Source organism: Zootoca vivipara, chromosome Z1 (genome assembly GCF_965207765.1).
Source record: "Zootoca vivipara chromosome Z1, rZooViv2.hap1.1, whole genome shotgun sequence".
Classification (NCBI taxonomy): Eukaryota; Metazoa; Chordata; class Lepidosauria; order Squamata; family Lacertidae; genus Zootoca; species Zootoca vivipara.
This window is the reverse complement of record NC_142583.1, coordinates 64,349,111-64,362,106: the sequence shown is the minus strand read 5'-3', so window position 1 is coordinate 64,362,106 and position 12,996 is coordinate 64,349,111. Positions and strand designations below refer to the sequence as shown.

The 12,996-nt window shown below is 39.2% G+C and overlaps 1 protein-coding gene across 4 annotated transcripts in view; it reads left to right on the top strand.

Annotated features, from left to right (window-relative positions):
* BMP2K (BMP2 inducible kinase) overlaps nt 1–12,996 on the top strand; it is a 39,795-nt gene that overhangs the window by 3,758 nt on the left and 23,041 nt on the right. For 3 of the 4 annotated variants that reach the window (XM_035111591.3, XM_035111592.3, XM_035111590.3), the window contains exons 2-7: nt 5,225–5,343; nt 8,347–8,452; nt 8,840–8,982; nt 10,319–10,440; nt 11,395–11,476; nt 12,226–12,358. In XM_035111591.3, coding sequence (XP_034967482.2) covers nt 5,225–5,343; nt 8,347–8,452; nt 8,840–8,982; nt 10,319–10,440; nt 11,395–11,476; nt 12,226–12,358 — 705 coding nt within the window. Of the gene's footprint in view, nt 1–5,224; nt 5,344–6,507; nt 6,587–8,346; nt 8,453–8,839; nt 8,983–10,318; nt 10,441–11,394; nt 11,477–12,225; nt 12,359–12,996 lie in introns of all 4 variants that reach the window. The other variant, XM_088660606.1, reaches the window with a different exon arrangement.

Genomic DNA, 12,996 nt, shown 5'->3' with positions numbered 1-12,996 from the left:
GATAAAGTTACCACAGGCACGAACTAGCCAGAGTTAAGCATGTGTCTCATTGACTTCAGTGAGCCAGAGTTAAAATTCTTGTATAGATATAAATTGAATTTGAGGGTGCTTAACTTTATTGGATAGATGCCCTATTCTTATTACAGATTATCTTCAGCTTATTTTTTTCAAAAATTGTGTTGGAAACAGAAGTTTGCCAGAGTTGTGAATAACTGGTATTTCCCAACAGGCATGAATTTGATGTACAGTATTCCTAAGTAGTTTTCTGTCTTGCATGGTTGACATTATTTGAATAATCACTTCAAAACAAATTGCATATGGTCAAAGAAAAAATATTGGTTTGTTGTGTATTGCTGGGGTGTGAAATCTCTAACCCAAGGGCTAAATGTGGCCCACAAGGCCTCCCCATTTGGCCTGCAAGGCTGTTTCAGGCAACCCATACCCATCTGTCCTATACTTGATGCCATAATTACATAAGGCTGGGCTGAAAGGGCTTTATAGGCACTGCTTGTTGGTTGTGTATGTAAAGCCCCTTGTGCAGCACTTCTGAAGTATCAGACAATCAGCTGATTGTCAGATACTGTGCAAATAACTTTGCAAAGCCCTTTGTGCAACACTTTCCAAAAGCTTGACAACCAGCTGACTGGGAAATGCTGCACAAGTCACTTTGCAAGCCTGTGTTCAACACTTCCCAAAAATCTAGTGCATGGCTTGCAAAGCTTATTCAGCCTTGTGCGCAGCACTTCACAAACGTCTGACAGTCATCTGATTGTCAGGTGTTTGGGAAATGCTGTGCACCGGACTGAGGAAGCCGCATTGACCTATCTCCCCCATCCTCATGGGCCAACTTTGACAGGTGTCAATCACCTGACATAATTATGATGTATGATGATTGTGCACAAGAAAGGAATTAAAGCTGTAAACAGTTATAGGCAGTGTTCTTGTACTCATAGGGAAACACCTTTGGGTTCAGTTGTGGGTGAAGATTTGAGTGGCTGAATTAAGTGGTAGGTAGGTAGCCGTGTTGGTCTGATGTAGTCGAAACAAAATAAATAAATTCCTTCCAGCAGCACCTTAGAGACCAACTAAGTTTGTCATTGGTATGAGCTTCCTTGTGCATGCACACTTCTTCAGAAGTAGTGTAGTCTCTTTTGTGAGAGGAGGGAAAGTAGTGAGTTTTGATGTAATTCAAATTTTCCCACAGGTCCCAGGAAAGGAATACTTTGGATGGGCAGCTCAGAAACTTGAAAGAGCTCCCAGGAGGAAGGGAAGCCATGAGGCCCTATATACAAGGTGCCAGAAAGTGGATGGATTTGTCAGTTGTAGCTTCGACATTCACAGCAGCCGTTGTGACCTAACCAAACCAAAGGCAGTAATGATGGCCAAGAAGTAAGGGTGGTCAAAATGGTCTCAGCAGTGGGGCAGTGAGAGAATCAAGTACAGGGCCAAGCATAGAAATTATTGACTGTTACGCAGCCTTTTTGTGGACCACCTGAATGGAGCTAGTCATCAGACAATCTGAAAACCTCTGCTCTAGTATCTTTTAATGCTTTAATATTTAGCTCTCTGATCTGAAGTTCAGATATGTTTGATGCCCTCAGAACTAGTATAGGGTACTAAAACCTTGAAATGTGGAGGATGCGTTCTATTGTGGGAGGGCAGAGGAATGGACTTTTAAACCTTTCGTGTGCAGTTTCCTCCTGCCCACCTCTGGATGGCAGATACCGGTAGGTGTTTAGGGGTGGGGAGGGTTTTTTAAGGTGGGAAAACACTGGATTGGAGGAAGCAAGGAGAGGAGTTTTAAACTGGATGAAGTGGTTGAGTGTGTGTGTGTGAGAGAGAGAGAGGGGGGGGAGGGAGGGAGAGAGAGAGAGAGAGAAATGCTTGGATGGGAAAGGAGAGGGATTGTATCTTGAGGAGAAATGTGTGTACGTACAGAGAAAGAGCTAACACCTCAATCCACATTATCCCTCTCACAATTTTTTGATTTAAAGAAATATTACAGGAGAAAGTATGACAGAATTAGCAAACAAAGTTTATTAAGGGAAATAGAAAACAGAATGAGTGCATATCTGACATTGTATTTATGATTCCGAAATAGTTCCTGTGTTAGTGTCATAATAAACTTTGGTTTATTGAGATAGTAACAAGTTTAGGCAAGCCTTGAAAGATTGGAAAAGGGGGATAGGTGTAGGTGCTTGCCACAGGGAGACTTCTGAGGGTGGGTAGACAAAATAGGTGCCTTTGACTTTTTCCATTCTCAATAAACCTTGTGCTCATCAGCAGCAGAGGACTTGGGATCAGATCAGGAAATTAGCTCTGGGTCTTAGTGTATATAGTGCAGGGGTTCCCAACAAAATTTTCTCGAGGACCCCTCATCGAGCCGCTATTGTGACAAGGACCCCCATTAATTCCTAATCCTAAAATTAAAAAGACAGGGTACCTGCGCAGTTCGAAAGCACGTCAAAATGCAAGTAGATAAATAGGAACCGCTACAGCGGGAAGGTAAACGGCGTTTCCATGTGCTGCTCTGGTTCGCCAGAAGTGGCTTTGTCATGCTGGCCACATGACCTGGAAGCTGTATGCCGGCTCCCTCGGCCAATAATGCGAGATGAGTGCGCAACCCCAGAGTCGGTCACGACTGGACCTAATGGTCAGGGGTCCCTTTTACCTCATGTGCACCTTTCCCCCATTTGCCTCTTGGTATCCTCTCCTCCTCGAAGGCTGACATGGTCCATGCAGGGTGGATGACAGAGAGGGCTCTCCTGGTGACGGCATCTCAGTGCCAGCAACCCACAGCGGTAAGTCTGGGGAAACCCCTTGTATTTCAGCAGTGAACTAATACAGGACCGAGGCCCCGATAGCAAAACAAAAGATGCATTTTAAATAAAAGCACACATTCTACTCATGTAAAAACACCAGGCAGGCCCCACAAATAACCCAGAGATGTATTTTAAATGTGACACATTCTACTCATATAAAAACACACCGATTCCCGGACCGTCTGCGGGCTGGATTGAGAAGGCGATTGGACCGCATCCGGCCCACGGGCCTGAGATTGCCTACCCCTACCCTAAAGGCAAGGACCAAGGATAACACAACATACAGATTGTTTGATTGTAAACAGGTTTAAGATTATACTGATTTGGCTGGTATTTTTTCCTCTTGAGTAGGAACTAATGCTGCAGCTGAAGAAGTTCAACGTGTCTTGAGCTTTTATCTGATTTGCCTTCAAAACAATATCTTAGAGAATTTCAGGCACGTTCAAAATCATCTTTCTTGGATGCTTTGGCTTGTATCCATACTGTGGATCTGTTTGTGCAACAGAACTTCCTGTTCTCTCCTGTGCCCTCCAGTTCCCTGTTCATCTTTAAAATCTGTTCTGCAGGGTTGGGATAGCCTGCCTAGGAGACTGTGGGAGTGCATGAGGGGGAGATAAAAGGAAACTGAAAACCCATTGGGTGAATGGAACTCTGCTAGTGCAGCATTGGATCCAACCTAACATGTCCTTGATTATCTGATGATGCCTAGTAAAGTTTCTTTTCTCATTTTGCTTTATCTGTACAGTGGAACCTCAGGTTATGTACCGTCCTCCTTACAAACGCTTTGGGTAACGAACTCCGCTAGCCCAGAAGTAGATGCTCCTGGTTGTGAACTTTGCCCCGGGATGCGAGCGGAAGTTGTGCGTCGGCAGCGGGAGGCCCCATTATTGAAAGCGCGCCTCATGTTAAGAACGGTTTCGGGTTAAGAACGGACCTCCAGAACGAATTAAGTTTGTAACCGGAGGAACCACTGTGTTAGATTCCAAAAGTGGCAATGGCAGCATAATTTGATCTTGGTTTGTAGGGCAAAAGCAGACCATAATTTGACAGTTTAGATGAAATGACCAAGTGGCTTTCTGCAAAGCAGGGAGGAGTGGGAATTGTTGCATGGAAAGGGGGAGGGAACATGCAAGCCTGAGGATCTCTGGGGTTCATTCATATAGGGCCAACCACAGCTTAAATCTTGTTTCATGTGAAAAGTTATTGGATCTCTTGAGGTACCTGGTCTCCGTAAGTGTTGTGTATTAAGCTATACAAAAGCTGCTGAGATGGGCAAATTGACAGATTTGGGACAGATAGGTGTATTTGCATGCCAAATTTGCTTCCACACTAAATGCTGACTGAAGGTAAACCACAGGGCATAATGCAGTGAAGAGTCTTGTCTATAAATAGCAGAGACATGACCAGTTTCAGAAGTTAGGTAGCTTTTTGCCTTTTGAGGCTTACTCTTCTGGCAGTAGGATGGGGGTAAATTGATACAGGGTAGATACTTATGTTATGAGTTGTCAACTATAGCCCCAAAGTTATTTGGACAGTAATTCCAGAACTATGCCTATGAAATGAACTGAGCAGGGATAATATGCACATCTAGTCTTTTTAAGTATGAGTTTAGTCTTTATGTGCTGCTGAACATCTTGTAAACAGATAAAAGCAAGTCATAAACACTATTATGCAGATTTCTTTTCATGCTGAAGATGGTGGGACATAAAGATACTTGAATGGTTTAGATATTACAGTCCAAAGAGATAAAAAGTAGTGCCTTGATAGATGCTAAAGATTTAAAATTTGTGGTTTGTATTCAAATCCACCTGCTGGAATGCACTTGAAATTTGCAGTGTTTGGATGTGAGGGTATAATGGCAGCTTGGATTTTCAATGTGTTGTTTCAGATAATGTTAAGCTCAGCTGAATCCATATTAAATGTTTCCAGAACCATTGTAACAACATTTTTCTTCTTTTGTGTCCTGTTCAATCTTTGGAGCCATTATAGAGATCCAGCATTTCACAGCATTCACGCAACTCTTCTGTTTCATTTGGACATTGGTGTAGTTAAAAATGTCAACAAATATTGGTTTGGCTTACTAGTCAGCTGCGACTTCTAGGTCCTCTGCCTCCTCTAGGTCCTCTCCATGTGCACAGAGAAGGAACTAGGTCTTGTTTTGTTTAGTAGCAGAAGGCTGGCTGGCTGTAGGCATGGTAGAGGTTTTCTCTGAGGACCCACTACCAATCTTCAAGTCATTCATACCAGGGGTGGGGTACAATAATAGTCTTTTGTCCTTTGTCTTATCATTCATTTCAGATTCTCATTTGTAACTCAGGAAGAATATTTTAAAATCATTTGTTTATACTTAAGCATCTTAATATGTTTATAGACCTAGTAAACTTTAGTCTCTGTTCTTTCAGGTGGCTTTTCCACAGTGCTACTTGTGCATACACATGGTGGAGTCCGATGTGCATTGAAACGAATGTATGTTAATAATGTGCCTGATCTCAATATCTGCAAAAGAGAAATAACAATAATGGTAAGTAAAATAATACCTTATCGTCAACATATTTTTTCAGTATATATTGATTTTCAAGAGAAAACAACAGCATAAAACATATAAGTTCCACCCACTTGCAGAAGAACAAGGAGTTGAAGGGCTTTTGAAGATATCCAAAGTGAAATAAATTGGACTTCAAATGGCAGAGGACAGAAGCCACTTCAGACAGTGTTCCGCAGTCTTGGGAAGGCAGACAAAAGTTGAAGACCCTGTATATATATGTCCCATCACATATTCCATGAGTGAGCCCCAGGCAGCAAAAAAGTCAGAAGCTTTTTGCCTTTCCTTTGGCCACTTCTATATTGAAAGACATTTTTTCTGCATGCACAATACTGGCAACTCATTTTTATACCCAGCATGCATTAATACAAAAAAGTTTGAACATGTTGGCTTCACTTGTATTACTTTCAAACAGACACAGGAACTTCTGTGGGCAAAAGCTTCAGAACCCCTGGCTGTGCTGGAAGAGAAGAGTGTGTGAGCCTGGGAAAGGCTAGGCTTATTCATTTCCTTCTAAATCATAGTTGAATGTGGTCTAAACATAGTGGAAAAAGTAATAGAGGTTATCATAACATTCATGCGCAATACAGATTACTCTTCGTAGTCATTTTACTAGGATAGTGTGAATGTAACAGAGGCCTGGTTTGACCATTATGTTAAAGCATAATTGAAATTAAATTGTGGTTTAATGTGGTTCAAAAGGTGTCACTGCACTCTTTCCCCCACTCCTTCCTTTGGCGCACTGGGAAGGAAATGAACCAGAGGCTGACTTCATCGTGCCTACAAACCAGTAGTCATTATTGTTTTCTCTCCTTGGCGTCTGCCCATTGTTTGCTTGAAGAGAAAAAAACTACAGGGGTAATGCAAAGCCAGCCTGTGGCCTGTTTTCTCCCCTTGCGACAAAGAAAGCAGTGGTGGAGTGCATTGAGAACTTTTGACCAGCACAATTCTCATTCATATAAAACCATAATTTAATTTTAACTACCGGTATGGTCCAATGTGACTTCTGAACCAAAACATAAATTCTATAGTTCCCCACCTCTTCAGATCTGTAACCCACCCTTTTAAACCTAACCTGCAGTGTGGGACGTGTATCCCTCTTGTTCCGCTTTCTCACAACCTTTTCCTTCCCCTCTTTCTCAGGACACACCTACAATCCAGACATACTGGTTTAACAGTCATTTTGTCTTCCTTGAGAACCCTGGGAATTGCAGTTTTGGTGGTGAGACAGAGATGTTGAACAGAACATCATCACTTGTATCAAATAACAGGCAGAGGAATCTTGAACTGCTCATGCAGGGGTCCTTTATTGTGGACAGTTCTTCCCACAGCAGCACATTGTCCCACATTGTCTAGTAGCTCCCTTTGACCCTTGGGAGGGGGGTTCTGGCATGGCGGGGCAGGGGTTTTAATGGCGGAGGAGCAAAAACAACAACAAACCAGTTGTACAAGCTGCCTTCTGCTCACACAACATTGGATATGATCAGACTGTTTAGTCAAGATAATAATGAGAAGCAAATGTTTTAAAGTGCTGATAGACCTATAAAGACCTACATGGTTCAGGTCCAAGCTGTCTGAAAGATCATATTCCCTCATACAAAACCACTTGTGTTTTGAGAACTTTGGAAGAGGCCTTCTCTCACTCTTGCCACCCTCACAGGCATACAGAGCCCTCTCAGTGGCTGCTCCAGGACTTTAGAACTTACCTAGATAAGTTAGACTGGCTCCCTCCTTGTTCTTCTGCCGGCAGGTGAAAACTATTTTGTTTCAATAGGCTTTGGGGTAGCTGTTTTTAATGAAAGGGATTGTGCCATACTGCCTTTATTGTAACTATCAGTAGTTTTAATAGATTTTAAAATCTATATATCCCCTGCTCCCATGTTTTTAGTGAATCTCATGTTAATCTGTAAACTTCCTTTTTTAAGTTTTAAAAATCTTTATTTATGATTTCTTTAAAAACCAAAATACAAGTACGAATATCAATCACTCTCAAATCATAATAAAAAATATACCAAAATTATAAGACAATACAAAATGCATTCATTGTCTTCTTAGAAACAAAATTTCTTACTCAAAGAAAAAAAAGCAAAGAAAAGAGACAAGGAAAAAAAAGAAAAAGAAAAACATACAAACATATAAAAATATTCAAAAAACACTTCCAACTATTTACCACACGCTTCCCTCTATTTATTCACTTTCCCTTGCTATACCTCTTACTTTTTCAGCCTTAAATCCTTTTCCGTATTTACCAATTAATCCTCTCCTCTTATACCTTCACTCTAAGCACATCACTCTCTTGTTCTCTATGTTTTCTTTTTCCAAGTAATCTTGAACATATTTCCATTCCCCCATTATTTTCTGTCTTGGTACATTCCTAATTTTCTTCCTTGGTACATTTTGAAAATGTTCCACAGATGGTATGTAACCCTGGAAAGAATTGCTAAAATCTATAAAACAGGAGAGGGAAGGTGTTGGAAGTGCCAAGAGAAAATAGGAAGTTTTTACCACTGTTGGTGGACATGCCCGAAGGTTGCCGAATTCTGGGATAAAGTATATGACAATTTGAAAAGAATGTTGAAATTTACATTTGAAAAGAGCCCTGAAATTTTTTTGTTAAGTATGATCCCGAGTAAAATACCGAAGGATAGAATTAACATCTTGCTTTATGCTTGCGCAGCAGCCAGGACACAAATTGCAACAAAGTGGAAAGGAGAAAACTTACCTACGGTTCAGGAGTGGGAGGGGAAAATGATAGAATATTTGAGGATGGTGAAAATGACTGCAATAATTAGGAATGTTAATCTGTAAACTTCCTTGAGTCTTGTGAGGGGAAAAAGAAGGGATATAAATAAATATATAATAATAATAGTAATATTTTAGATAGCTTTGGCTATGACATTTTAGGCTAATTATGGTAATGCATAATTCCAGCCCTTAAAAAAAGTTTATTTCTTTATTCCTAAACTATTCTTCCTTTTTCAGAAAGAACTGTCTGGGCACAAGAACATTGTAGGGTATTTGGATTGTGCTGTTAATTCTGTTAGTGATAATGTTTGGGAAGTGCTCATCTTAATGGAATACTGTCGTGGTAAGTCTCTGTCACTTTAAATATAAAAATTTGTCTAAAATACAATAGTTACTTTCATATGATAGTCCTTCTTATATTAAAAGTGCAATCTTACTTTTTATTCTGTGAACCGCCCTGAGATCTTTTGATGAAAGGTGGTATATGAATTGAATGAATGAATAAATAAAATAATATAAAATAAAATGTCTTTTCAGAATTAAGTCCAACTGAATTCAGTGGTGCTTATGCTCTGGTAAATGAGAGTCTTAATGTGGTACTTCAACTTTTAAAAAACAACACTCATAGTTGGTCAGAGATTTAAAATGTTTCTGTTTTGAATAAGTAGTGTTTTCACTGTGCTAACATCCCCTTTAAAGTATTATTGTAATATCTGTCTCCTTTTTGTAGCTGGGCAGGTAGTGAATCAGATGAACCAGAGATTGCAGACAGGCTTTACTGAGCCAGAAGTGCTAAGGATATTTTGTGATGCCTGTGAAGCTGTTGCTAGGCTGCATCAATGCAAAACTCCCATTGTTCATAGAGATTTGAAGGTAAGGGGAACTGAGAGGAATTCTGTTCTTGAAAGAAAATCTCTGTATTTGACTCCTGTTTTATTGCATGTAACATCACTAAGTTTGAATTAGATTTAGGTACGTCTGTCCCTTTTCTTTTTAAAGCTATTCACCAATTTTGAAAATCCTTGGAAGTTTATGTGGTGGTACAGTTGGGATTTCTTGTTTTGAACAGCTGTCTCCAAAAGTTTAAGAACAACTTCATTGTTTTTGTACATTGTTTTTGAGTAACTTGAATGAAATAAGGTATACTTTGGTATTAATAGCAAATTGATGTGCAATGCTTAGGAGATCATGTGCAACATTCTTAGATTTCCTTTTCTTCGGATTAGGAATGGGAATAGGGGGGTTGAAATTTTGTTCAACCTGGGAAGAGCTCTTCACTCAAATATTTGAAGATCGCAAAGGTCCATGATGTCCCACTTGTTCGAATCCAGCTGTATTGCCCTTTTAAGTTGAAAGAGGCAGTGCAAAGAACCTTTTGCTGCTACTCAGCTAGGAAATGGCAACTTTGTGGGAGCTGTATATCTGTACTTTTCATTCTGGCTTTAAAGGGTTAATGACCTTCATTGCCAGGAGAAAGAGCTCTTCTGCTAGCCTTTTAAGGTCTGAGAACAGACTGCCCAAATTTTTGCAAGGGATGTGTGGGCATGGAAAAATAGGAGGATGAGTGGATTATTACTTTTGGATCAGGTACGAGAAACCTGTAACTTCCAGGTGGAGTTGGATTCCATCTCTCAGTCCCACTCGGTATGTTCAATGTTCAGGGACAGTGGAAGTTGTTCAGCAACTTTTGGAGGATCATAAGTTATCCATCCCTAGTTTAGAGGGTATCAAACTTTGCTACACCATAGGAATAACCACCAATAATGTGTTTGTAATTGAAGGTTTGCCATTGTTGAATGGTGGTATCAATCTGAACAAAACATGGCAGTGTAACATGCTGCGCTTAGCTTCTTCATTTGGTTAGCACCCTTTAACAATTGGATCTAAAGCTTACATGCATTTGGCAATACTTTTTTTTCTTTAGAGCAACCTTGGGTCCCAAGATGTTGGACTACAACTCCCATCATTCTTGACTAATGGCCCTTCTCACTAGGGATGATGGGACTTGTAGTCCAACAATATTGGGATCCAAAGTTGAGTAAGGCTGCTTTAGAGTATTTAAGCTTGGTCCTTCAGTATTGGTGCTGAAGTATGAACACTTTAAAGTGCCACTGACCTGCCAGATTAAGACATTAAATGACAAGTGACTGCTTGAAAATTAGGAATGCCTTCAAATTTATATGTGTGTGCTTTTTTCTTTTTTCCTAAGGTTGAGAACCTTTTGTTGAATGACAGTGGAAACTATGTCCTCTGTGACTTTGGCAGTGCCACTAATAAATTCCTTAATTCTCAGAAAGATGGAGTTACTGTAGTTGAAGAAGAAATTAAAAAGTAAGTTCCATTTCTTAGGGCAGCTTTTTAAATATCAATATTCTGGCAATCCTATAATTATCTGTTTAATAACAATAGAAACGCATGCATGGCCACTTCAAAGTGTGGTTCTACATATGCATAGGTGTTTTAGAAGGTAAACATAATATAGCAAAAGATCCAGTTTGCCACATGGATATATATCTACATCTGGATATGAGCTTGTATCAGTGTCTTTTAAAGCAGGATAAATACGTTAATCTCTCTTGAGTGCTAGATGCATGATTTTCTGTTCCTTTCTCCCATGCGTGTACTGTTATGGTAATCCTTTTCATGGTCTCCCCTTCCAAGGGTCAGTCCATGAATAGGGATTAGATCAGTTCTTTGCTATTTAGAACACCAATCTGTATACGTTCTGTGATTATAGTGCACTTTTTGATGGTATGCTATAATTGTGGTTTGATTTCCCAGTTTCAAATTTACTGTTTCAAATCAGTACATTCAAAGAGCTATAATAATGTAATTTTAAAAATTGCATTCAAGTGCCATTGGGCCTCTAAGATGCTTTTTTTCTTTTTCTTTTTGTTACTCATGGCTGCTGTTGCAGCTTTCATTTTATTAAAAAAAAAGAGCGAGAAAGCACTTGCCCTCTAGGCTGCAGAGGTCAGTTTAAAAATCTGATTTCAAAATGGTAAAGGCATGAAAAAGGGGCAAGTAGAAAGAAAAAGCAACCCTATTGACTTTATAAGTTCATAATTTCATTACATTTTGAGGATACTTTCAGAATAATAACAAAAGTGCTCTCATCATATGGTGATACTCAGAGAATTGTTACTCTTTGATACGTTTAGGCTTTTGCCCATATTGCTGAATTACATTGCCCCAAACCTAGTGCAGTAATGCACAGTCTGAAAATTCAAAATAAGTCGATATATTTTTTTGTTCACCTTTAATTATCCAATTATATGTTCTTAGGTATACTACGTTATCATACAGAGCTCCTGAAATGATTAATCTTTATGGAGGGAAACCAATTACTACCAAGGCAGATATCTGGGTAAGTAAGAAAACTGAATAATTTTGCTGTTGTTGAATAGTATAGAATTTGTTGCATTTCCCCCACAAAATGTTTCTTTATTAAGCATAGTATTTAGATAAAAGCTTTATGAATAAAACCGAAATGGCTTCCATATATGAATGTTTGTTCAGTCAAATACAGGGTAAAATACATAATCTCAATTAATAAATCATTATACTTGTTACTTGTTTCTTTGTGCTGAATCATGGAAACAAAACATTAGGATTCAAATTTTTGTAAAGTGCTTTAAATGAAAAGACTCCATTAGCAATTCTACTGTATATTTTGTAGCGCAAAAGGTTGAGCAATTTACCATCTCTATGAAGCTTGACTGTGTGCCAGCAGCAGCAAGAGATGCTCTTAGCAAAGCTTTTTGTTATGAGTGAGCAACACTTCCAAATTTCCACTTACCGGTAATAAATCTTTGTAAATCTGATGCTTGATGTGCAACAATGTCACAGTATATAAATACATTTATAAATAAATAAACACAAGTGCTGAGATGATAAGATTAGCAAAAACATTTTAACAGTTTTGCTGTTCTTGCATTCATTTAGAAAACTATGAAACACCTCTCATTAATTAGTTTGGAAGCTGTGATACTTCTATTATCACTGAAGTGTTAAGTTTTACACTTAAGTTGTTAATGGTCAAATGCTGCTTAAACAGTCTTGCTATTTGGTGGTTTCCCCCAATAACTGTGTTTCACCTGCTGTTTCACTTCATAGGCTCTTGGTTGCTTGCTGTATAAGCTTTGTTTCTTCACACTTCCCTTTGGTGAGAGTCAGGTTGCCATTTGTGATGGAAGCTTTACCATCCCAGACAATTCACGTTACTCCCATGGTATACATTGTTTGATAAGTAAGTAACTGAGGCAACTTTCAAATTACATTGTGAAATGCTTTAATCTTTGATAGGGTGCTACACCAAAAGTGAATTATCTTGCTGATTGAAGATTTCATTGCATAGAACCTTGCTGAATAAATCTGTGGAAATAATGTGTGATCATACCAATATTAAGATAAAAGGACAATCCCTCCTCAGGCCTTTTTGAGTGTTTCATTTTATTTTCTGCTCAGTACTTTGACAGCAATATACATAATACATGTTGCATACATTATTGCATAACAAAATACATATTCTAAAACGATTCAGTCCAAAAGTGCCTCAACAAACACTGATGAATATATTGTGTCAGATCTAAATTTTGCCTTCTGCAAACAAAGGCCCTTTTCATCTACGAAAACTTTTTGTGTCGGCAGAGGGTTCTCCTGATGGACAGTGAGGAGTTGGCTTTGATTATCGCTGTCCTTCTCCCAGCACCATCTCTCACATGGTTCTGGAAGGTTCTTTCCAGAAGAGGTCGAAGGGGAAATAGGTAGAAGTGTTTATCCCTTTCCACCAGAGGCTTTTTCATGAGAAGAACTCTGTTTGGGATACTCTTGCTTATTGGAGTAATGCTAGGATCCAAGCCCCAGTGCCATAAAAACAAAATCTTA